The sequence below is a fragment of the Brienomyrus brachyistius genome, chromosome 9 (genome assembly GCF_023856365.1).
Source record: "Brienomyrus brachyistius isolate T26 chromosome 9, BBRACH_0.4, whole genome shotgun sequence".
In the NCBI taxonomy this organism is placed as follows: domain Eukaryota; kingdom Metazoa; phylum Chordata; class Actinopteri; order Osteoglossiformes; family Mormyridae; genus Brienomyrus; species Brienomyrus brachyistius.
In genome coordinates, this window is record NC_064541.1 from 7,488,205 (window position 1) to 7,511,734 (window position 23,530).

Here is a 23,530-nt window from a genome sequence, read left to right on the forward strand (position 1 = left end):
TTAATGATATAACAATATTTATTTCTTTAACACTGCAGTACATTTACAAACATGCACACCAGTCGTATTTTCTTGGGGAATCTACTTGTTTATGACCCTGCGCCAAGGGCACCTCCACCCCCACACTGCCATAAACAGCATAAGTGATGAAAACAGGTAAATCACATAAGGAGGAGTTACATTCACAACATGAACCCGTTCGGGAGCAAACAAGGCTGTGATGGTCAAAAACCACGACCAAGCAGGACAAGCGCAGCATTTTCCCCTGTGCTGCACTGAGACTCATAAACACTGCAGTTCCGGAAAAGCAGACACTGATTCAGGAGGGTGCTGGGAACGGGTGAGGATGCCTGGAAGCACAGCTGCGGAGCGGAGCGGAGCACGGGGAGCTGCCCTGTCACACAGGATGGGCTGTATGCAGAGACAGTATATTACAGGGGGCCTGCCAGTCAATTGTGGAGGATGATAAAAATAAAATCATCATTGTTTTCCTTTTGCGAAAAAGCACAATACTCCATCAATAATTCTGTTCTAATAAAATCATACCTCGTTTTTGTACCGCGTTACCGTTTTATTGACCTGTAATCAATTATCAGACAATCACTAAAGTGTTGGGTCGTCCATAATTTACATTCATGGGAGTTATTTTTTTGGGATGTTCTAAATGTCGCTCACAACTAAGTAATGTATCCATAACAGACATTTTAGATATGCATTTTATATACTTCTTATGAACATTAAAACCTAAAAAAATAGAAACATTCTCAATGCAGACTGTGCATTTTATGCATCCAGTTATGAAATAAGTACTTATGAAGGCATTCATTTCCACAGTGAACGTTGTTTTAGCGCTGATTCTCAAACCAGGTGGCTCCAGGTGCCACTCATCACAGAGCTGTAACAGCAATGCTTTCGCTTCAGTACATTGATAACTAGCTGTGGGCTGTTTCTGCTCTCTTTGTACTTTATTCCTGCAAGCCAGAGAAACAGATGATACACAGAGATAATGAACATCACACAGAATAACATGGCTGCTTATTTTTTTTGGCAGATATTGGTATAACCGGCAAAAACATAAAGGATGTCGCCTGGCTAATGCATGCAGCATTAAGGCCGATCTGCTCGCTATTTGGTACCTCAGAAGTGGTTACTGTAAACACAGAGAACAGGAAGTTCCTGATTGCAAACTGATTAATTGTGTTAATTAAGGATAATAATGTTGTTAATCTGACACACTCCTGCTCTTCTCTGGTCTTGCCGCAGCCACCTGAAGCTGGCTAAAGAATTCGAACAGCTGGATAAACTGAAATGACCTCTCCTCATGTCAGATCCTATCTGTATCTTTAGAAAGGCTGGCCTGTCGCTGATGGGGATTTGGAGGTAGGGGGAGGAGCAAAATACAGCAGCGGGGGGGCTAAGGAGGGAGCTGTTTCTATACTGCCACTGCTCTTTAAGATGCAGCTCTGCAGACCATTGTTTCCCTATCTAGTCCATGGTGACCTGCAGAGAGTCCATGATTTTGCTTAATGAGAGCTTGGAGGAAGCAAAAATATGGAATGTCTGGCAGACAGCTGGGAGGAATCAAAAATGTGGACTGTCTGGCAGAGAGCTGGGAGGAAGCAAAAATGTGGACTGTCTGGAAAGGAGCTGGAAGGAAGCAAAATGATAGCGATGAAGACAGCTTTGTGGACTGGCTGTGGATCTCCAAGGACTGGGTTGAGAAACTGTGCAGTGTAAACTGACTGACCAGAACAGCATCACCAGGACCCAGGCCATTAATTTTTTACAAACCAATTAGATTTTATAAAATTCCTTCGACACACTCAACGATTCAATCCAGTTCAAACCTAATTTTTGTTTTTGATTTCTGTTGATTTCTGAATTTAAAAACGTGTTACCAAACTGAGCCCCCTGCAGTTCATAAACAATATTACACTTTCTCTTCATACTCAACATGAATACACAGACACACAGGTGAAGGTGTGGCCAGGTCGCTGCTGTGAGAGGTGAGCAGCTACAGCTCCGAGGCCACCTGGGTGATGTGTGCCCAGGCTTCCTGCACGTGCCGGGACTCGATGGTGCGGGCACAGATGGCAAAGCGCAGCACAAATTTGCCCTCTAACTGGCAAGGGACCAGGTGAATCCGCTTGGCACTGTTAATGCGCTTCAGCAAGGTCTCGTTCAGATCGTTCGATCCCTGTGGGGGGGGAAGAACCAAGGATCAGAGCCTATAACACCATCTCTGTGGATGCTCTGGAAAGTTCCAGCCCCATCCGCTTCGGCTACCTTGAGTCTGAAGCAGACAAGACCCAGGATGACATCCGCGCTGATCTCAAAGCGCCCGTCAGCCAGAACCAGTCCCTCAAACTCTTTGGCAAGGGCCACGTGCTGTAAAATAACACACACAAATATTAATGTCCAGTTTACTGTTCTGTCACTGTGTAAATGTTTTACTCTGCCACTAGGTGGCTGACTAGTGCCTCTGTACGAAATGCATGAACATTCACAGTCTTCATTTAGCTTCTCTCTATGCCTTTAACACCGGTGAGCGAACGATACTCGATGATTAATTAAGAACATTATGAAACGTTATCTAAGAATTGGCAGGTTTTACAACAGAAAATAGGTCAGTATGAAACGACAGACTACTTGAAATACTAAGATACCTGTGATACTCAGGTGCCATGCGAGTTACTGGTACCACAGCACTAATGTCAATTAGGAGGAAAGTAAGATTACATTAGAGTACAGAATCCTGTCAGTGAATAGGACAAATGTTCCTGGAGGCAGAACGGAAACTTGACACATTCAATATTGAAATCACACCTAATTCAGAATGTAGGGAAAAAGCAATAAAAAAGATTGGCTGACAGAAGGGGGCAGGGGGCGAATTACCTTTCGGATATGGGCTTGGAGGCCTTTCAGCCCATACATCCGGAAGACAAACCACATCTTCAGGGAGCGGAATCGCCGGCCCAGTGGAATCTGCCAGTGCTGTGGGGTGGTTAGTATGGAGAGAGGAGTATTTAGCAGTGAATATTGGGGGTAGTTAACAGTTAGTATTGAGGGATTATTAACATTGAGTATGGGAGGTATTTAAAAATGAGTATGGGGGTATTTAGCTGTGAATATGAGGGGTATCTAACAGTGAGTACTAGGGGGTATCTAACAGTCAGTACTAGGGTGGGTATCTAACAGTGAATACTAGGGTGGTATCTAACAGTGAGTACTGGGGTGGGTATCTAACAGTGAGTACTGGGGTGGGAATCTAGCAGTGAATACTGGGGGTATCTAACAGTGAGTACTGGGGTGGGTATCTAACAGTGAGTACTGGGGTGGGTATCTAACAGTGAATACTAGGGGGTATCTAGCAGTGAATACTGCTATCTAACAGTGAGTACTGGGGTGGGTATCTAACAGTGAGTAATGGGGTGGGTATCTAACAGTGAATACTAGGGGGGTATCTAACAGTGAGTACTGGGGGTATCTAACAGTCAGTACTGGGGTGGGTATCTAACAGTCAGTACTGGGGTGGGTATCTAACAGTGAATACTAGGGGGGTATCTAGCAGTGAATACTAGGGGGGTATCTAACAGTGAGTACTGGGGTGGGTATCTAACAGTGAATACTAGGTGGGTATCTAACAGTGAATACTAGGGTGGTATCTAACAGTGAGTACTGGGGTGAGTATCTAACAGTGAGTACTGGGGTGGGTATCTAACAGTGAATACTAGGGGGGTATTTAACAGTGAGTACTGTGGTGAGTATCTAACAGTGAGTACTGGAGAGTGTTTAACAGTAAACTGTCACCAGTAGTAAGAAGGTGTGATACCCAGCTTCCTCTGAATACCGGACACAGGCCTGCTTAGCAATAGAGGTCTGGAAAGCAAGCTAATTACATCACTGACTAATGAAGATGAAGCAGTGAGAGCAGGACTGCGGCCCAGTGGCAAGGCAACAGACGGCAACAGACATATGACGGACAGAGCAGTGTAATATGCTACAGAAGAAACACACACATTTATTGATTATGGACAACCCACCAAAGACCAGGTTTCTCACTACAGGCAGAATATTTACACACACAAGGACAGACACACATACATATACTTACTCTGTAGTCTGTCACCAGCCCTGAAGCAAGACAAAATAAAAATTAAATATAGAAATTATCTCTCCTGAAGTTGCTATCCCCGTGACCTGAACCCCGGATACGCGGATGGTAATGGATGGATGGATGGATGACACTTAGGCAGTAACAGAAAACAAAAGACTTATAAAACCTTCGTCAAATAATACTGCGGTCCGCACGTTTATATTGTGTAGATTTCATATGCAGGGTTATTGTTTCAGAGGCAGCAGAGCTGCCATTTCAGACCCATCTCTCTCGATTTAGGAGCATTTTGACATCAAACACGCCCCCGCCTGAAAGCGCCTGGCCAGGCAGCTAATTACCCAGATAAAATCCAAGGGCTGTTTAGTAACCAGCAATTTCGCCTCATCTGTAATTTCGCTTTGCGGTCGTGCTGCGGAGAACCGGCGCGCCCGGAACAGGTGAGCGCCACAAAAGACTGGGGATGGGGGCGACACAAAGTGACCCTTTGTCTTCCTTTCAGCACGGTTAAGGCCTGCGGCAACGGACCCGGCCTCATCACCGTCTGTGGAATGGAGTGACGGAGGCAGGCTACGGCCAGGAGATGTAAGGGGTTAAGGTACAAAGCTACAGAACACGTGTTGCCCTGAGGGGGTACAGCGGCCAGAGAGTAATTGTTTTAGGGCAGTTTGTGTTTTTTTTTTGGCAGAGTGAATGGAACTAAGGTCTCCTGCTGGCGCTGGTTTGCTATGAGACGTCAGCCCAGATCATAACCACATGCATGTGTCTGATGTACATCCTGCGTGTGACTAACATCACCCATAAAGCAGGTATGCAGGTCTGCTGCGCTCACTAAAATACTAGCTGCTTGAGATTAAACGACATTTAAAGGGGTCATTTCTCTGAACAGGATTAAATGATGGATCCTGCCAATGACGTTTACATTGGCTCCCTTGGGCTTCCTTTCTAAAGTAAATTTATGTGTCCTTTTGTCGTGATTTAAGCAGCTATATTTACAAGGTGTTTTCTTGAATGGTTGGGGTAATATAAGATAATAAAATGGTCAGTGTGTGTATTTCTTAATGGAAAATTAAGTACCTGACTCCTGGTGATCATGTTTTAGATACAGTGGGTCCATCTTGAAAGCACCAATGATATCAGATCGCTTCTTCACCCTGGAATCATTGACACAGAGACACATTTGCATTCGAATTCCATTCTTGAGGCTTCACCCATGGCAAACAAAATAAAAATAATAAAAATAAAGCAATGAGAAATATATCCATTTCTCAAATTAGGGCAGTATTAAAAAATAATCCTATATATGCATATATATTAGATGCTTTTATTCAGAGAGAAAAAGCAGGATCGGGGGTTAAGAGCCTTGCTGAGGGATCAGGATTTGAACCAGTGACCTACTGATCACAGGTACAGCATCCAAAGAGGGTGGTGAGTGGTTTAGCGGGCTAAGTCTCTGTGCCCATGATCGGAAGATTCCCCAGTTGAAGCCCCAGTCTCAACAAAACAATCACATGTCCATGGGCCCTTAACCCCCAGCTTCAGGGGAGTTGCATTGACTGACCCTGCCCTCTGACCCCCAAGCTATGGAGAGCAAGATCTCTTTTTATTAGAAGATGTTTCAGTAAGAAAGTTTTTAATATATTCAAGGACGCCACAAAAGCTGCTCTTTAAGATGCAATATCATAAGTATATCATCAGTCACTTGATTTATATACTGCGAGGGCAAACACCAAAGAGACTTCACATGACAAAGGTCAACGCTATAAGTGAGGGTGGGGGGGTGCTAGACACCATAGACTGTTCTGTTCATACAGGTGTCCAAGAGAAATGACGGATATATAACAAAGGGGTTGATGTTTACAGTGATACAAGTGGGCTGCCAGCCGGCTGTCAGTGAGCAATTTACCTGATGGCTGACTACTGAATGATGGCTGGAGAATTCTGCTCCAAAGCGGCATCTCACTGGGAGACGCCTTCCTACCTCTCCGAGTGAGTCAGCCATGTTGCCTCCGTAAACACACAGCTTAAAAAACACCTTTTTAGCCTTTGAGCACCAGTGGGCTCATTAAAGCTGTCATCATCACTGTCATTTATAAACAAACACAAAAGGATACGTTTCCTGTAACCTATGTGATGACGGGGATGGTTTTATCAATATCAGCCGATGTTAAATACCATGCCAAGGAAAGATGGCAAAGTGTTTGTTTTTCTGTGATGCACAACAATCTTTTATGCTTACTGCTGGGGTGGCAGAACAAGCAGACATTCTGGGAAAAGACACGTCATCTCCTATTTGGTTCACCTAATATTTCCTCTGATCATTGCTGAACTTATTGCATTTCCTGCCTCTGTGTTTATCCACACAGAAGCAGCACACGGCTGAAAGGACCACGACTAAAGGGTGGAGGAAGGAGTACCACGTGTGGTATGCAGCTCAGCATGCTAGGAGGCTGTGTCTGTAATCGGAAGCTTTCCGGTCGCAGGAGTCAGCAGAGTGATTTCACCATTGGGCCCCTGAGCGAGGCCCTTAACCCCAAATACCCCAGAACCTGCTAAATAAATAAAATATAAATGCATCTTTTTGCATTCTACTGAACAATCCCCATTAAAGGGTCTCTGCTCCTTCAAAGAGAGCATCACCTTGTCTAAATAAAGATACATGGACCTATGCTGCTCTGTATCATGAGTTTACACACATCATTGGATGTTTAATGGCCTAAATCACATAGCATCAATCTTCTGAGTCTATTCTGTTGTCTCTGATTCTCAAGCAAAGATCGGTCCACATTTCTAGAATCAAGCACATGAAACAATGTTGGAAAGATATAAATTACATCATAGATAAATTTGGAGAAAAAATAAGCTTACCACATGGTAGAGCAGTCAAAATTGATCAAGAGCCACTTGTGAGGATTGAAGTTGAAGGAATCCGCAAACTATACAAAAATAAACAAACAAACAAACAAACAAACAAACAATTGCAACCAAGAATACTTTAAACTTTTAACTTTAATGTTAAACGCATGTTTGTTTGACAGGACAGATCAATGACAGACTTCTCTTTAAATTCTGAGCTTCTCTTGGAATTTATAGCTTATTTGCATTACAGTTATTTAATTGCATTCATGCAACAATATCACTTATCGCACTGTTTCTCAACTGGTGGGTTGCTACATAAAAGTGGGTCATTTCCATTTGATTGAAAAAATATATATTTAGAAAATTTTGTACGGTCCGGATTATTAAACTGCATTGCAAGCTACTCCCACTAATTAGAAAGATGATGGTTATGAATTTCACTTCTTAACTTCATAAAGTGGGGATTCAAAAACAAGCACAGTGCCCCTGCTGGCGGCCTGGTGACAGTGCCATGGTGTTGCTTGATCCATATCCTCTGTCTGCTTTCTGAGGCGCAGGGAGGAAATTGAACGGTAGATATTAACAGGTGGGCAACCAGGCAGAAGCACCAGCGGTCTCCGGGCGGGCAGACGTTGGGGGGGGGGGTGCCCTCTACTCATTTCCTAGCAACTAATGAAACTACAGACAAGTCCCCCCCCACCACCCAGATAACTACTGATAAAGGAAAGGCTCCTTTACGGGTTTCTTCCCTGTGCTGAGCTTTGTTTGAACTGCAGCTGCTGATAAACAGTGATATTTCTTTGACATGGAGCGGGGACCTTTATCTGAAGGTCTATTGCCGCCTCAGGATATTGTATGGGGCTTTATCTCTGTGCTTGCTGCACCATGGAGCTGGAGAGGCAGTGCGCTCTGATCCGGCTTTGATTGTGGGACGAGTTACTCATGTCTCTTTCCAAATACTCCAAACATATGTCTCTTATACTATTACACACACTCAGCGTCTATCCAAATATTCAAAACACACGTCTGTTATACTCTTACACATTATTACAGCATCTACTTTTTAAACTTTTAAACTACAGCATTTACTTTTTAAATACTTCAAACACACATTTTTTATACTCTCACAGAATTATAGCGTCTTCTCTAAATACTCCAAACACACATCTCTTATACTCACCCACATACTATTACACTCACACACACTATTACAGGGTCTTTTCAAATACTCTGAACACACTTCTCTGTTTATTGTTACTTTACACCACTTTATGTACCACATTAGTGTCACTACTGGACTCATAACAAAACCAACTTATACATGTCAACCTAACTGCAATCATGACAGCGAGTTGAGTGATGGAAATTGATGAAAATTGTCACGTCAAAAAAAAAAAATACTCTATGCTCTTTTGCTTTTATAATTATTATTACTACTACAAAATAATTTGTGCAGTTAAACAGATTTGCCAACACATCTTTCATTCCGCCTTACCACACATACCTTACCAATTTTCAACTTGTTTTGATTTCTCGATACAATCATACTGAAAGCTCAACTGAACTGAAAATTTTGGGCGTTTCGCATCTGTGTGACTTGTCTCTGCCATTTTGGGCACAGCTGACAGCAGTGTCATCATTTCACCACCCAGGGTTACAGAGAGACCACCCCAGCATATTTGTTTATACTCTGGAAATGAATGAAAGGAGGCTAAAGACGGTGGCATATATTTTGTATTCAGATAAGCCTTCACAGCATGTTATTTCTGATCCTGAAATAAATGGTTTTGTTTGGTTTAATGGCATCATATTTGGTGAGATTTACATCACACAGCCGTGAGATAGCAGTTAAGACAAAATAAAATTGCGAGACCTGACACCTACTGGGGGCGGCATGGTGGTGCAGTGGTTAGCACTGTTGCCTCACACCTCCTCACATGTGTGCGGAGTTTGCATGTTTTCCCCATGTCGTCGTGGGGTTTCCTCCGGGTACTCCGGTTTCCCCCCACAGTCCAAAAACATGCTGAGGCTAATTGGAGTTGCTAAATTGCCCGTAGGTGTGCATGTGTGAGTTAATGGTGTGTGAGTGTTGTGACGTTCACACAGGCGGAACCCGCTGCCGGCTCCAGGTCAGCCCCGCCCACGTGATGTCCCGCATTCCGCTTGACGAGGCTCTGACATAAGCCTGGCACACGCCCTACTCCGTGTGAAGTATAGTGCCATGAACTTGAGCCTTACCAAGCCCTTCCCCTACTGTATGCCTCATAAATGTCAACTCTAGGGTTTGTGTTTGCATGTCACTCTGTGATTCTCGGGGTTGGGTTTGCATGTTACTCTGTGATTCTCACATTTGGGTTTGCATGTTACTCTGCGAGGGGCAGCATGGTGGTGCAGTACCGTTGCCTCACACCTCTGGGACCCGGTTCGAGTCTCCGCCTGGGTCACATGTGTGTGGAGTTTGCATGTTCTCCCCATGTCGTCGTGGGGTTTCCTCCGGGTACTCCGGTTTCCCCCCACAGTCCAAATACATGCTGAGGCTAATTGGAGTTGCTAAATTGCCCGTAGGTGTGCATGTGTGAGTGAATGGTGTGTGAGTGTGCCCTGCGATGGGCTGGCGCCCCATCCTGGGTTGTTCCTTGCCTTGTGCCCATTGCTTCTGGGATAGGCTCCGGACCCCCTGCGACCCAGTAGGATAAGCGGTTTGGAAAATGGATGTATGAATGTTACTCTGTGATTCCCACGTTTGGGTTTGCATGTTACTCTGAGATTCTCACATTTGGGTTTGCATGTTACTCTGCGATTCCCACGTTTGGGTCTGAATGTTACTCTGCGATTCCCACATTTGGGTTTGCATGTTACTCTGCGATGCACAGATGTTCCCATCACTGTGCATTCTGGATTACTTATTAGCATGTGATTAGTATGTGCTTTGGACTTCTTGTGGTTTTTTCACTACAGATTCCCAGGTAATAGATCCCAATCTTCTGTTCGTTCACAATTTCAAAATCACTTTGCCTCCTTTGCTGCAATATTTTATTGTCTATTATACTATTGCATTTATACTATACTAATACTATTGCCAAAGGTTAGTGTACAGTAAGTGCAATAACAGCGTACCTCTATACCATTGAGAAGGGGTCTGAATTCAGGACAGATGAAGGCACTGCCAGCGTAGGCTGCGTCGATGTGCATCCAGATGTTCTCCGAGGTACCTGCAGTACAGGGGATTCGTCAGGCGCTTGTTCTTGCTGGGCAAAGTCTTCGAATGTGACATACTCACATATGGGACCCAGTTCAATAATGTTGTCGAATGCACAGGATGGAGTCGTCCCAAGGGTGGCACATAGCTGATAACCAGGCAAACAAACGACCAAACAAATGTACCATGAAAAATTTTGTAAAAAATAACAGGCATTGAACAACACATAAAGCTGAAAAATGTGGAAATATTCCATGCCATTGAGGTGCATAACATTCAATAATGTTTATTAGCATTTCTGCAAAAGGGATTTTACTTTTGGATTGAAATTATTTGCCTCATATATCTGGAGGGATGAACACTGTCATTATTATACAAGTTAAACCTGAGCTATAAGTTCAACAAGAGACTAACCGTTGTGAAGACTAATTATTTGTGAAATAATAATAATTTAATAAATTTATTTATTTTCTTACTGTCACAACTATCCCAGAGCTTTTAAGAAATGCTGAAAATAGCAGATCAATCAGCTACATCTTTCAGGAAATCTAAATGAGGAAGCTCATGGCTGCCCTCCCCACCTATGGGGTCTTTGCTCACATAAAAGGGGATGAGTCCTGCCCTCTTGTCTTCCTCCAGCACCTTCCTGAATGTTTCTCCTCGAAGGGCAAACTTGTCATCAGTGGGGATCTTCCTCATCCTCACACCCCCAATGAGGCCAGCCCGCTCCACTGAGGAGTGTGCCTGGGGGGAGGGGGGATGTCACCAAAGCATGGTACGATGGGAAACCACAATCTTCTTACACCTGTGTCATTTCTGGAATGGAAGTTGGGCACATTTACAAGCTGGTGCTGGAGTATGAAAGTGTCTTGGACCATTCATGGTGGGTCTTCACTTTTGAATGACCAATAAAAGTCTGGCCCCTTGACGTGTCATAGAAGCGATACAGATGAGATGCAGATTAGCGTTGTGTCCCTCTCCTAACTGTCATCCCACTCCCATGGATTTCCAGGTCCAACCTGCAGATTTGTGTCACACTGCTGAGACTTCAGCCTCAACTACACCATATGGCCAAAAGTATGTGGACACCAGCTTGACTAACATCCATCCATTTTCCAAACCGCTTATCCTACTGGGTCGCGGGGGGTCCGGAGCCTATCCCGGAAGCAATGGGCACGAGGCAGGGAACAACCCAGGATGGGGGGCCAGCCCATCGCAGGGCACACTCACACAACAGTCACTCACACACGCATTCCTATGGGCAATTTCGCAAGTCCAATTAGCCTCAGCATGTTTTTGGACTGTGGGGGGAAACCGAAGTACCCGGAGAAAACCCCATGACGACATGGGGAGAACATGCAAACTCCACACACATGTGTCCAGGCGGAGACTCGAACTCGGGTCCCAGAGGTGTGAGGTAACAGTGCTCTGCACCACCATGCCACCCCGCTTGACTAACATCTCATTCTAAAATTAAGGGTATAGAAATATAGAAGCTAGTCAGGTCACTGTTGCTATAATAGCCTGTACTCTTCTGGGAAGGCTTTCCATTAGACGTTAGAACATTGCTGGTGAGATTTGTTGCCATTCAGGTTGGGTATTGATGTCGGGTGATCAGCTCCCTTTCTGTGAGCTTGTGTAGATACCACTTCATGACTGATCTTGCTTCCAGACATTTTGATCTTCACTATTACTTGACTTGCGGGTCACCAGGGCAGCTCTAGAAGGACAGAAATGTGGGGAACTGATTTGTTAGCAAGATGGTATCCTATGATGGTGCCAAGTGGAAAGTCACTACCATCCATGCTTCAACTAATGTTTGTTGCTGAAGATTGTGTGACTGTGTGTTTAATTATACATTTATGTCAATAATGGGCGTGGCTTAATTAGGGAATTTCTCTTTTATTAGGTGTTTCCGCATACTTTTGGTCATATAGTGTGAGTCACGCAGCTACGGGTATGTCTGTGATGTCCTTCAAGTCAAAAGAACATTTCAAACAGATTCACTGCCCCCCAGACCATGTTTTTAGAGCAAGCTGAAGATGGTTTCTGAGTGACCTTTCATGCAGACCCAAAACCGTTTCATTTGCAGATGTTTCTGGCTTGACTGGGCAGGGTTACCTGTTCAGAGGAATAGGCCACCAGTTTGGATGTGATTTCAGCCTCGGTGCGCTCTGGGCTGTCAGACTGGATGAATCTGATAATCCTGGAGCGAGCGGCCAGTAGAGCCACCAAGGTGGCCTCGCTTGCTGTACCCTGCAAGGACACAGATCTTTGGTGAGGTCAAGCACATCTCATGCGGTTCGTCTCATGAGAAGTCTTGCCCCAAGGGTTCTGTAGGCCAGTTTCATTTCCTGACATTTGAACAAGCTATCCAGCCACAGCAGGTCAGCAGAATCCCTCACAACCTTCAAGAAACGTATTAAGACCCATCTCTTCCGAGAACACCTCAATGAACTCATTCTGTCATTGACCTGCTCTCTTTCATCATTGGCTATTCTTTGGTCAAGGTCTCTTGGCAACTCTGGATGCTCCTTTCATGTATTTTGCACTTGTCTAGTAAGAATGTAGCCCCCCTGGGGTTTCAGTTTGACTAGGTATAGGAACTGATTTATCTCTAGTGTAAATACCTCAGGTCACTAGCGACCCAGATGCAATGGTTACAGGTCTCATGGCGTCATACGATTCATGTGGAGGCTGTTCCCAAGATATGCCACGTACTTTTCACCTTAAACAATTTACTACCAAATTGGCATGGCAAAATATCTTAAATTTATCGTTCATTTATTTGCCAAAATATCTACTGGGTCCAATAACTGGAAGGTTGCTGGTTTAAATCCCGTTAATGCCCAGAGTGATTCTACCCCGTTGGGCCCGTGAGCAAGGCCTTTAACCTGCAATTACTTCATCATGGGTATGACGTTAATATACATCCAGCCCTATAAGGAGGTCCTCCAACTTACAGGGAATAACCTGGAGGTTAGTGGCAGGATTGGTACTCTGGCCACCAGAAAAAACCTCACACTGGTCCATTCAGACTAGTGTGGTGCTGAGGTATGACCTGCCACATGGCTGCACTCAGATTCTCATCCCTGAAGTGGTTTGTCGTACAGTGGGTGCGGCAACGCACTGTATCAGTCCATGCTTTTTACCTCTATATCTTCCCGAGTCAGAATTACTGAAATAAACTAAAAAACATGAGAAGTTTGCTAAAATTGACCTCTTTTTTGCAGTTATTACCCCCACTGCCACTCTTTGTCCCTAGACTGCAAAGAGTGAATGGGACATTTTTTAGTGCTGATTGTTGCAATGTTTGCCCATTTTAGCTTGTTTTGTGGATAAAGAATTATAATGGATTTTGATCACTGGACCCTTATGGTGGTACAGACAGCGAGGTCACATATCACATATTTTCAGAGACTGGTGCTTTGCTATACATGTAAATAAACATATTTTGCTTGGCAGCCATTATAAAACATTATATAATATTGGCTTAAGTCATGTTGATCAGAATATGATTTAAATGGATATAAAGTTTTAGATTTCAATAATAACATTTTCAAATGATTTTCTTCTTAGAAATAACAAATGAATGACCAGCAGTCAATGACTAATGCTCTTGTTGGGTACAGCAATTATATAGTTGTTCTGGATGCAGCAAAGGCAAAGATGGCTTTAGCCGATCATAATATGCCCTGTGCTTCCAGAGCCACGTGCCCCGTGTTACAGGCATCTTCATACGGATCAATAGTGATTCGCTATTCCAGAGACCAGGGGCTGGCTCGTGAAGATGTGTGTGAGTCTCCATTTTAACACATGATCAAAGCAAGCCCTGCAGCTCGTATCTACTGAAGGTGTGTCAGAGTTTCCGCTTCTCTTTAAGAACACAATGGCAGCGAAGCGAACACTCCGCTAAAATTCATTTATGATGCTCATGACCCATATGTGAGGAATATATAATACATCTTACTAATAAAATGGATGATATTAGTAATCCATCTTCCAAAACCTGGGGCATCTCCTGGGCAAGGCTGGGGTACACTCTGGTTGGGATTAAAGTCATTTTAATTCAAATTAAATTAAATTGTTTTCTGACTGGAAAGTGCTTTGATTTTAATAGGGTGCTTTACTGATGTATTTTACAAGTCACTCAATATTTCATTTGCATGTGTTTATTTAGCATATGTTGATATCCTAAGTGAGACATAATAATTAGGGCTGCAACAGTACAGATTCGGAAACCTTGGACATCTCCCTGTGAAGCAATCATGGCGATACCCATGGTGTGGGCTGTTCTATACACTCCAGGGGACTGGGAACAGTGAGACCTGGAGTCACATGGGGCTTCTTGGAGCCTGCAATTGGTTATAGTCTGTAACTGGATTAGTAAAATACCAATCAGCTAACTGTATAGCTGTGTTTGTGCAGGTAACTTTTACAGTAATTCTATCAAAGAAATGAATAATAGCCATATAAGACAAAAGGATGTACTGAAGGTGACGGTGCTACAGCTACATTTTATTTGTATTTCATGTTAGTTCTATTATCCCACTTGGGTAAGACTTTACTTAAAGCACCCATGTATAATGCATTATAAATACCTTCATAATGCATTATAATGCATTCATAAAGTATTATAAATATGGCTATAACAATTTTTTGTCATGTTTATGATGCATTATAACTACTCTATGAAGCTCTCAGGTATAATGCATTATAAATACATGCATTATAATGATATACTGACTGTTATAAAACATTATGAAAGTATCTATAATCCATTATAGATGAGCGCTTCATTAAGCATTCATAATGTATAAAAAATATGCATATAATTTGTCATGTCTTTTTATAAATAGTTATAGTTATGTTTATAATACTTTATATTTTAATATAAAATATATTTTTATCAGTTTCTTTGAAAATATGCTTTGAACTATACAAACATCGGTAAGGGAGCAGCGGCTATGGGAGTGATTGGGAAAAATGCCAAAAACCGTCAGATGCTTTGGATAAGAGTCAAGCAACAAATACTAAAAATAACAGATTATTGGTATCACGCTGAATTGTATTTTCATCCTTTAAAGTTCATCTCCACACAGCAGCACAAAATGAAAATGATTGTTAAGCCGCAATAGCCGATCCCTGTCAGTTTAATTGACATTCTCTAGAGTGCTGCTGTGTCTTTCGTGCACAGGGCAGTGAATCTGCAAGAGCCAGACCACAAATGGCCCTGTTTGTTGCCATAGTGAACGGTGCTGAAAAGCAGGGCAACAATAACTGAGAGGAGGGAGCCGATCCCCGCCCACCTAGAGAGGAAGTGGTCTGTCGTCTGACAGCCGTCTCGTGCTGTACGCCTGACCGGGGCGGGGGAGGATGTATGGTGCTTTCCTCTGCTCTCGCCTCTCGCCTGCAGCAGCAATAAAGACCAATTTCTCGCACCTCTCCAGCACCGTGAGGCGGAGGAGAGAAATCGATGATGGACAAATTGTGGCGAAAAGGGGAAATAAACAGGCCGCCGAATGCTCTGTGCATCACAAATGCAGCATCATCTAGGCAGATCACAGCCAATTACCCCAAAGCTGCTCTGACATTTGCAGCCTGAGAAATTGACAGCAACAAAAAACAAAACCCACTGTTGTGACATTCGGTCCAACACAACTAAGAAGCACAATCCTTTGAGGCTATTCATTTTAATACAGAAACAAGAGTACTGCTGAAAAGTGATCAACGGCAACTCATCAGGTCAGGGTTCTACTGTCCTGGTGGTGGTGGGGGGGTCACCGGATTTAAGGCGGGGCTAGAAGGGGGAATATAGCAGCCAACTGCCTCACAAAAACCACATTTTATGGCGCATTAACAAATCCAACCCTATGAGAGTGAAGTATTCATGGAACATTATAAACCTTACGAGAGTAAAATGTTTATGAAGCATTATAAACCCTATGAGAGTAAAACATTCATGGAACATTATAAACCCTACAAGAGTACCTCACAACGGCTGAGGGATATTAGCATCTTTTGCATACTTTACTTCCTATTTGACTACTGCTTTTTTGCACTACTCTGTCAATGCTGTTATGGGACTTTACACGCAGGTTTTCCACTGAGAGGCATTTTGGTGAAGCCGATTGGCTGAACGGTAACATTCCCGCATCCATTTTATTCACACCAACTGCATGCCTAATGGGGCTGATTGATTTCTGTGGTAAAGCTCAGGGTTGCCAATTCTCATGCTGACGCTTTCGGACTCTCATTTTTACGTTACAAATCGTACAACAAATCTATATCATTCCATTATGAACCTAAAATGAGTTATATCTAAAGTATTGTGGTAGTTTGCAAACCTTGCAGACTATTTACAAGGTAAAAAAACAAAAAAACTGTTACATACATGTGCAGACTTCTCATAAGTTGAAAACCACACGCCAGCCAGCTTACCAAGGTTGACAACCCTGAAGGCTGCTGTTTGGGTGGGTCTAATGAAATATATGTGTCACATGTTTACCTGTATGACGCCCCCGCCTTGTCCCTCTGTCCCGGCCAAGAAATCTCCTGGCAAATGAAGCATCTTGCCAAGCCAGTCCAACATGACCGTCTCCAGCTCGGTGCAGGCGGGGCTAGCGGCCTGGGAGGGGAACGAAAGGTTTTACTTGTGACACACACTAACGTATGCTGTACATCGCTGTAGTGAGATGCTTTTCCATCCGCATCCTGAACTGTACTTGAAAGAAAATACGTAATACAAAGAAAAATAATATAGAAAGATGGACGATAATAAATAAGATGAAAATAACAAAAAAATAAAAACTGTTAAATAAGATAAAATTTCAATCCATCGCAGGGCACAGTCACACCCACCATACACTCACACATGGATGCAATTTGCTAACTCCAATTAACCTCAGCATGTTTTTGAACTGCGGGGGGGGGGGGGGGGGGGGGGGCAGAACCAGAGAACACCCCACAAGGACATGGGGAGAACAAGCAGAGAACAAATTCCACACACACAGAGTCATAGTGGAGACTAGAAAAAAAAACAGATACAAGTAGTTTTGAGTAATAATGAGATTTAATTTCAAAACTGGAATCACTCAGATATAACAGGCAGGAACAGAGGATGATCACAGAAGTGTACTGTTCCAGGAGGCCGAACTCACCCATGAAAAGCCGATGCAGCCAATGGCCCCTGACAGCATGTCGGCCAACATGGCGGGGTAAGAGCTCCCTGTCGGAAAGTAGGCGAAGAAGTAGGGGCTGTGCCAGTGTGTCACCTGCAGGGCAGATGGGACAGGAGGGATCAGTGAGTGCAGGGAAGGAAGGGGCCGTAAACCAGAGATACAGATTCATCTATAGTAAGCTGCTTAACGATAACTAGGAAAGTGTAACTCATAAATAGCACCATGACAGACTACGCTGCAAACTATGGAAATGCTCCAGGGCTCAGTCGCGTGTCACATACACCAGCAGTCAAAAGTTTTTGCACTCACTGTAATTTTATACATTTGTATGTCACTCGACATTTACTAAAAACACACTCAATATTCTAGTGCATTTAAAGTTAAAGGGCAGCCTAGAATTTGACTACGCCATCACCATACAACCAGTTAGTAGGATGTCAGACATGCACTGTTTCAGTACATACTCTTTCCATACTAAAAAGGAAACTTGTTTTATATTTGTTCTATATTTTCATTGATAGTTGTTCACTCAACTCTCTAATGCTTATCAAGAATAAAAATCTGCAGTTTAAGAAATAAATAGAGAAGTGGTAAAAACCTCTCGCATGCAAAAACGTTTGACTGGTGGAGCATGTGACATTTGAATTACTCTAAACTCCTCTGTGTTTTCTCCACAGCTACCCATTTTAAAACTTTGTACTGATGCAGTCTATTGACTGTTAAATTTCTCTCAGTGGAGTTTTACACAAAAATGTACTGAGGGCAGAATCTCTCTGGTTCTGAGAGATAACCAATCCGATTGTAGAGGAGGGGGGTCCAAGCAACTAGAGGTGGGACCTAGAAATCTGATTGGCTGGTCCCAGTTCCTCTAGTTGCTTTGACCAACCTCTGATATAATATGATTGGTTATCTCTCTGAACCAATCACTTTTCATTCTGCCCTCAAAACATTTTAGTAAAACTCCCATGAGCTTGAACTCAAGATATAAAAGTATCTAACAGTAATTATGAGTAACAGAAAGAGTCTGACAGGGTTGCGGGGATTTTTGTACACAAATAAGAGTAAACAAACAGAATAATCACAGTTGGGGGTTCAAACTCCATCTGCATTACAGGAGCTGTTCAATCATTTCTAGCTTTCTATTACTTTGCACTCAAAATAGCAGATAGCCCCAAGGACTTTGAGCAAAAAATTAAGATTCAAGATGGTTTATTGTCATTAAGAGAGAACATGGGAGTAGCATGTCAGGGAACAAAATTAGGTACCGGGTCCAGTGATCAGCAATATGGTTTAAAACCATCATCCAATTCTAGAGAAAAAAAAATGGTTACAAGCTATTTAAAGTGCAGCTACGATAGTGATGATACGAGTATAAATATAAATATTAACATTTATTGCAAATGAAAAGGGTCCATGGTTCTTAGTGTGTTGCAGAGTTTGTAGGTCTGACAGCTTCTAGAAAGAAGCTGTTTCTCAGCCTGGTTGTTCGGGACCTGAAACGGCACAGCAGAAATAAAGGTGCTTCGGTTCTAAAAGGAAAAGAATCACGGACACTCCAATGTTGGAGGAGGGCTTGAATATAGATGCTTTGATTAGATTATGATTAAAGGGGGTGCCAGTGAAGCATTTTCAAAAAAAGCAAAGTATTTTACGGGGCAGAGGAAATGAGCAGAGTAAATGTTTTGGGTGTTTGTTGATTTTGCAAATCATCTCTGACTGGTTTAGACAGGAGGAACCAAACAAAAACGCAAGGGGACCGGGTAGATAATTTCGGATTCTGAAGGGAACCATGAAAACAGTGATAACAGTTCTGCATAAAAGATAGTGACAAGATCAATGATTGTGATGAAATAATGCGTGAATTTACGCATCAATATTTGACTGACTGCACAAGTGAAGATCTGAACATGCTGCTTGAAAGGGGGTCGACCCTTCAGGGGGGCTTGTGAAGCGTGATAAGGCCGTCGTCAGACCTGAGGTTGACATTGGACCTTCTGGTCATGTGATGCCACGTAGTGACTCACCCCTGGCATTATGACCCTCTCAATGTCTCTGACCACATCCTCATACGTGTCCGGCTCCTCCGGAGCCTCCTCTGGGATGAGAGACCTCAGGTACCCGGGCTGGACGTCAGGGTACACCTGCCTTTGCTCAATGTTCCCCATGTAGTCGGCAATGTAGTCGACCATCTCCTTCCCTCGCTTGCGGAACTCATCCACGTCCATTTCGCAGCTGGAGGTAGAGGCACATTAGGCTCTGTCAGGCACTTTTGTTTCAGAGAACTTCTAGAACTGCCGTCTGCTGATTTGGCGCCTGCCCCAAACTTCTGTCACTGATTGGTTCTCATACTGAGCTCTCCATTCTGATTGGCTTACTTATTTACCCCTGATATGTCTATGCTCATATCGAGATAACTATACTTATTCATTCTGTGCAAAGATGGAAAATGGAAATTTCAACAGAAGCTCACTGACATCAGGAGAGGTATCTAATCTGTCCAGGAACTGCACCCAAGCTGGTCTGGTCTCGGAAAAGGTCACTATCTACAGCCAATGACCTCCAGTTAGGTTCCTTCCTGAGATCATGATAAATAATCGCCTCTCATGAAGAAATCCTCATGCACATTAATTTTTTCTTTTCTTATTTTCTCTTTTGTGTTGATCCTGACTCCTGGAAGACCATCTTTCCAGCCCAGTAGCTCCAGAGAATTATAGGTAGCAGCTTGGCTATTGTAGCAAACTTTTAATCAAAAGTCTATAGGTTCCTACAAGGGTTCCTATGATTCATGGGCGTCGCCATCATTAAATCTCATTTATAATTATATAAATATAAATCTCATAATTATTCATTTGGACCCCCCCACATTTAACATAAAATATTAGTTTTATCCCAGTGTGTGTCCCCGCCACATTGAAAATACTTCTGACGCCCCTGCTATGATTCACTCCCTTTCTGAAGGATAGTTCAATAATTCCCTAAATAAAGTTTTGACACCACAATACAAGAAATTAATAAATTATACTTAAGGATCAAAACGCAATATAACTGCAATTCACTAGAAAAGCACAAGATTATTGACAACAAATTTAAGAAACAACAGGCCTGTAGCCAGAAATAAAGTACAATTTTGCCAGCCAGGAGTTAAATCAAGTTTCAAGCATAATTGGTAAGAAAAAACATTTCAGGAAGGTTCAGAGCCGTTACTTTCCTACTTCGCTGAGACAGAAAGCCTTTATTGTTGTTGTACAGATAAGTACAATGAAATTGATCTTGAAAAATCGCATCTTGCTGTGATACCACACACATATAAATGATGTTCATGTTGATGAAAAAACAACAATATTATACCTGTCGAAGTGTGTTAGCATTTCAAAACCTCTCCTAAAATCTCCCCAGTGTTTTCCATAATCACCCAATGTACCCAAATATATTTATTGACTCGGTTTGGGAACTGAAGTGGTGCAATTCTAGCCATTCAACAAGTTCAACACATTTTACGGTAGTGATTCAACAGTTAGCATGAGCCGTAAGCAGTGAAAAGTTACTCAGCAAGTGAGGCTCGTCACCAGTTGACGTCTTCAGGTTTAAGTAAAGTCGCCTGAGCAGCTTACTGCCGCTCGCGAGCTCGAGCACCTTGCAGCGCGAGCCGCTAGCTCACGTACAGCTCAACCCTGCACGCGCATTTCTCTCCTGTGGCGACGGAGGTGGTCGCCGTGCGTAATTAAGATGCTGCAGCGATGTCCACCGAATCATCTTCTGGGAGATACTCGGATTGTACTAATTAGTTGTTATTAATTAAAAAATATATATTATACAAAAAGTATGAACTTTATACAACAGATAAATAACTGAAGGAAACTGCTAAAAATGTTATTTAAAAGCAATGTGCCCCACAAGTTCAATTTCTATGGGCTGGAGAGTACCTCTTATTTTGTCGCTGTGCGATATGTCTCCCGAAATCGCTGCAAGGTGTAATCCCCGATCCCTACTTAGCGCCCGCTAACGTAAGCAGCCGACAAACCGCTTCTCTGGTGCCAGGTGCCCGGCGCACGCGGTCAAACAGCGGGGTGTGTCGAGGTGCGAGTGTTTCTCCCCGGTCCGGCCACAGCGCTCATACCCAACCCCGCAGGCTGCCCTCACCTGTTTAATCCGCCTTAGCGCATGAATCTAAGACTGAGCTACAGGGCAAATTAACAGCAATAAAAGTAAACGTTCATTGGAAAAGTGACACCATTCAGACACAATGAATGTACACTTAATTATATGTAAAAGTGTCACTACCGACGATATCACAAATAATTTGCAAGTTAGTACTAAAATTATTGCACAATGTTTTAACATGTGCAAGATATAAACTTCCCTACCTGTCACTCTCTTCTAGGAAACCGAGAAAAATTAACAAACTCACTGCAGCACTGACTTCCTGGCTATTATCTGTGCCAGTTACTATCTGTAAAAAGTGATAAATGAGTTCAAAGACCGGCCTCAGTAGTCCAAACAGCCAAAGTCCATCCAAGCAGCTCAGTGCCCAGCGTGGCACACCCAGCACTCGGCACAAGGGGATACTCACATTTCTGTCACAGACACGCTCCTTCAGCACTCAGCCTCAGCTGTGGTGATCAAAGCCAAGCACGCCGATGCTTATATCTGTCTAGTGCCCTCTTCAGTCAGCCAATGGGAAGGGCCCTAGAGCATGGTCAGGCAGGCGGGGGCCACACACCACCCAGACTGACTCATGGAAACTTAATGAGAGCCATTGCAATGCAGTGCTGCCTCTGTTACTCTCTGTTTCAGATACAGGTGACAGGGAGCAGTGCAGACTATTCTACAGTTCATCTTCGAAAGTAAAGTAATCCATGTTTTGTTTTTATTGTTTTGATGTGATGTGGCAACAGGGGTGGCCTTTATACACACACACCCTCCTAAAACTTACATAAAAAACTTACATACATGAAACAGGTTTTCCATTGTTAATGTCCCTTCTTAAAACGAATGATCTGCTATGTAATGATAGAGTTCAGAGATAGTCCATAAGAACACATCACATTTCTTTGAAGATTAAAATGCTAATTAAAAATGCTTTGAACAAAAGGATCCTCAAGTAACGTTGAATAGAGCCCCCTGGTGGATACTGTCTGCCATCTAGTGCAATGATCTGAATTATCTTGGAGCATCCCAGGTTCCCTTGATGTCACAGTGGCCAAAGGTGTCTTGCTCAGTACTTTGCATACATTTTTATCCGTTTCTGCTGTCACAGTTTATCACAGTCGACATGAAAACAGGGGCTGTGGGAAAGCAAGGACTGGAGACCAGTCCACAGCAAACACGTCGGCCAGATCAGGAGCATAGAGGGTTACGAAAGGCCATGTAATCGTCTCACATCATCTGTGGAATTCCTTTTTTTGGGAGTGTGCTTCTGAGGAAAATGATCAGTGCTAGGCAGGGTTCAGCTAATTCGCTAATTAGGCAAGCTAATTAACGGTTTTATTAATGGATAAATGTTTATGCTAACTTTGAAAACCGCTACCACATTATTTATTTCCACTAACTGTAAATCCACTAACATTGTTTCACAGGTAAAGTGCATAAAGTTTAACTCCAAAATCATACATATTTGCTCGCGTCTGTCGTGAGTATGTCTGCGACTATCTATCTATCTATCTATCTATCTATCTATCTATCTATCTATCTATCTATCTATCTATCTATCTATCTATCTATCTATCTATCTATCTATCTATCTATCTATCTATCTATCTATCTATCTATCTATCTATCTATCTATCTATCTATCTATCTATCTATCTATCTATCTATCTATCTATCTATCTATCTATCTATCTATCTATCTGGCACGTTCTTGGCTGACTACTGCCACGGACAGCTCCCTTTGACCCCGCCCTCCTCCTCTTCCCCATATCGATTGGTCGATAGCTTCTCAGATTTAAGGTAATCCGTGCTAAATGTAAGTGAATGAAGATGAAGTCAATTTAAATTAGGGCACCCAGAACTAAGCGGAGAATAGGGGCCTGTATCACAAAGCTGGATTTCTTGCTTAGCTGGATTTGCCGGATTTAAGGTATCCTAGTTTGAATGGACTTTATCTTCGTTCACTTATATTTAGCCCAGACCACTTTTAATCCAACAAGGTATCTGGCTTAGCAAGAAGTCCTTCTT

The 23,530-nt window shown here is 43.0% G+C and overlaps 1 protein-coding gene across 3 annotated transcripts; it reads right to left on the reverse strand.

The window, feature by feature from the left end:
- ddc (dopa decarboxylase) lies at window positions 1–22,145 on the reverse strand. Of its 3 annotated transcripts, none has more exons than XM_049026554.1 (14): window positions 21,924–22,145; window positions 19,378–19,585; window positions 17,333–17,446; window positions 16,681–16,800; window positions 12,294–12,428; window positions 10,773–10,916; window positions 10,254–10,320; window positions 10,091–10,185; window positions 6,983–7,050; window positions 5,192–5,268; window positions 4,115–4,134; window positions 2,896–2,994; window positions 2,287–2,388; window positions 1–2,197 (listed from the first exon to the last, which is right to left on the reverse strand). In XM_049026554.1, the coding sequence occupies exons 2-14, from the start codon at window positions 19,576–19,578 to the stop codon at window positions 2,015–2,017; spliced, it is 1,425 nt and encodes a 474-aa protein (XP_048882511.1). In that variant the 5' UTR covers window positions 19,579–19,585; window positions 21,924–22,145; the 3' UTR covers window positions 1–2,014. The 3 variants fall into 3 exon arrangements, with proteins under 3 accessions (XP_048882511.1, XP_048882513.1, XP_048882512.1); XM_049026556.1 differs by lacking the exon at window positions 21,924–22,145 and adding an exon at window positions 21,718–21,783; XM_049026555.1 differs by lacking the exon at window positions 21,924–22,145 and adding an exon at window positions 21,277–21,505.
- Between the last annotated feature and the right edge of the window lie 1,385 nt (window positions 22,146–23,530).

Bases quoted from the DNA above. Each gene is read 5' to 3' on its own strand.
- ddc (XM_049026554.1), bottom strand. From the start codon at position 19,578: ATGGACGTGGATGAGTTCCGCAAGCGAGGGAAGGAGATGGTCGACTAC. The intron at 10,917-12,293 runs GTAACCCTGCCC...CCCTCCCCCCAG, and splicing joins TGGCCTATTCCTCTGAACAG to GCACACTCCTCAGTGGAGCG. The intron at 2,198-2,286 runs GTAGCCGAAGCG...CCCCCCCCACAG, and splicing joins TTGTCTGCTTCAGACTCAAG to GGATCGAACGATCTGAACGA.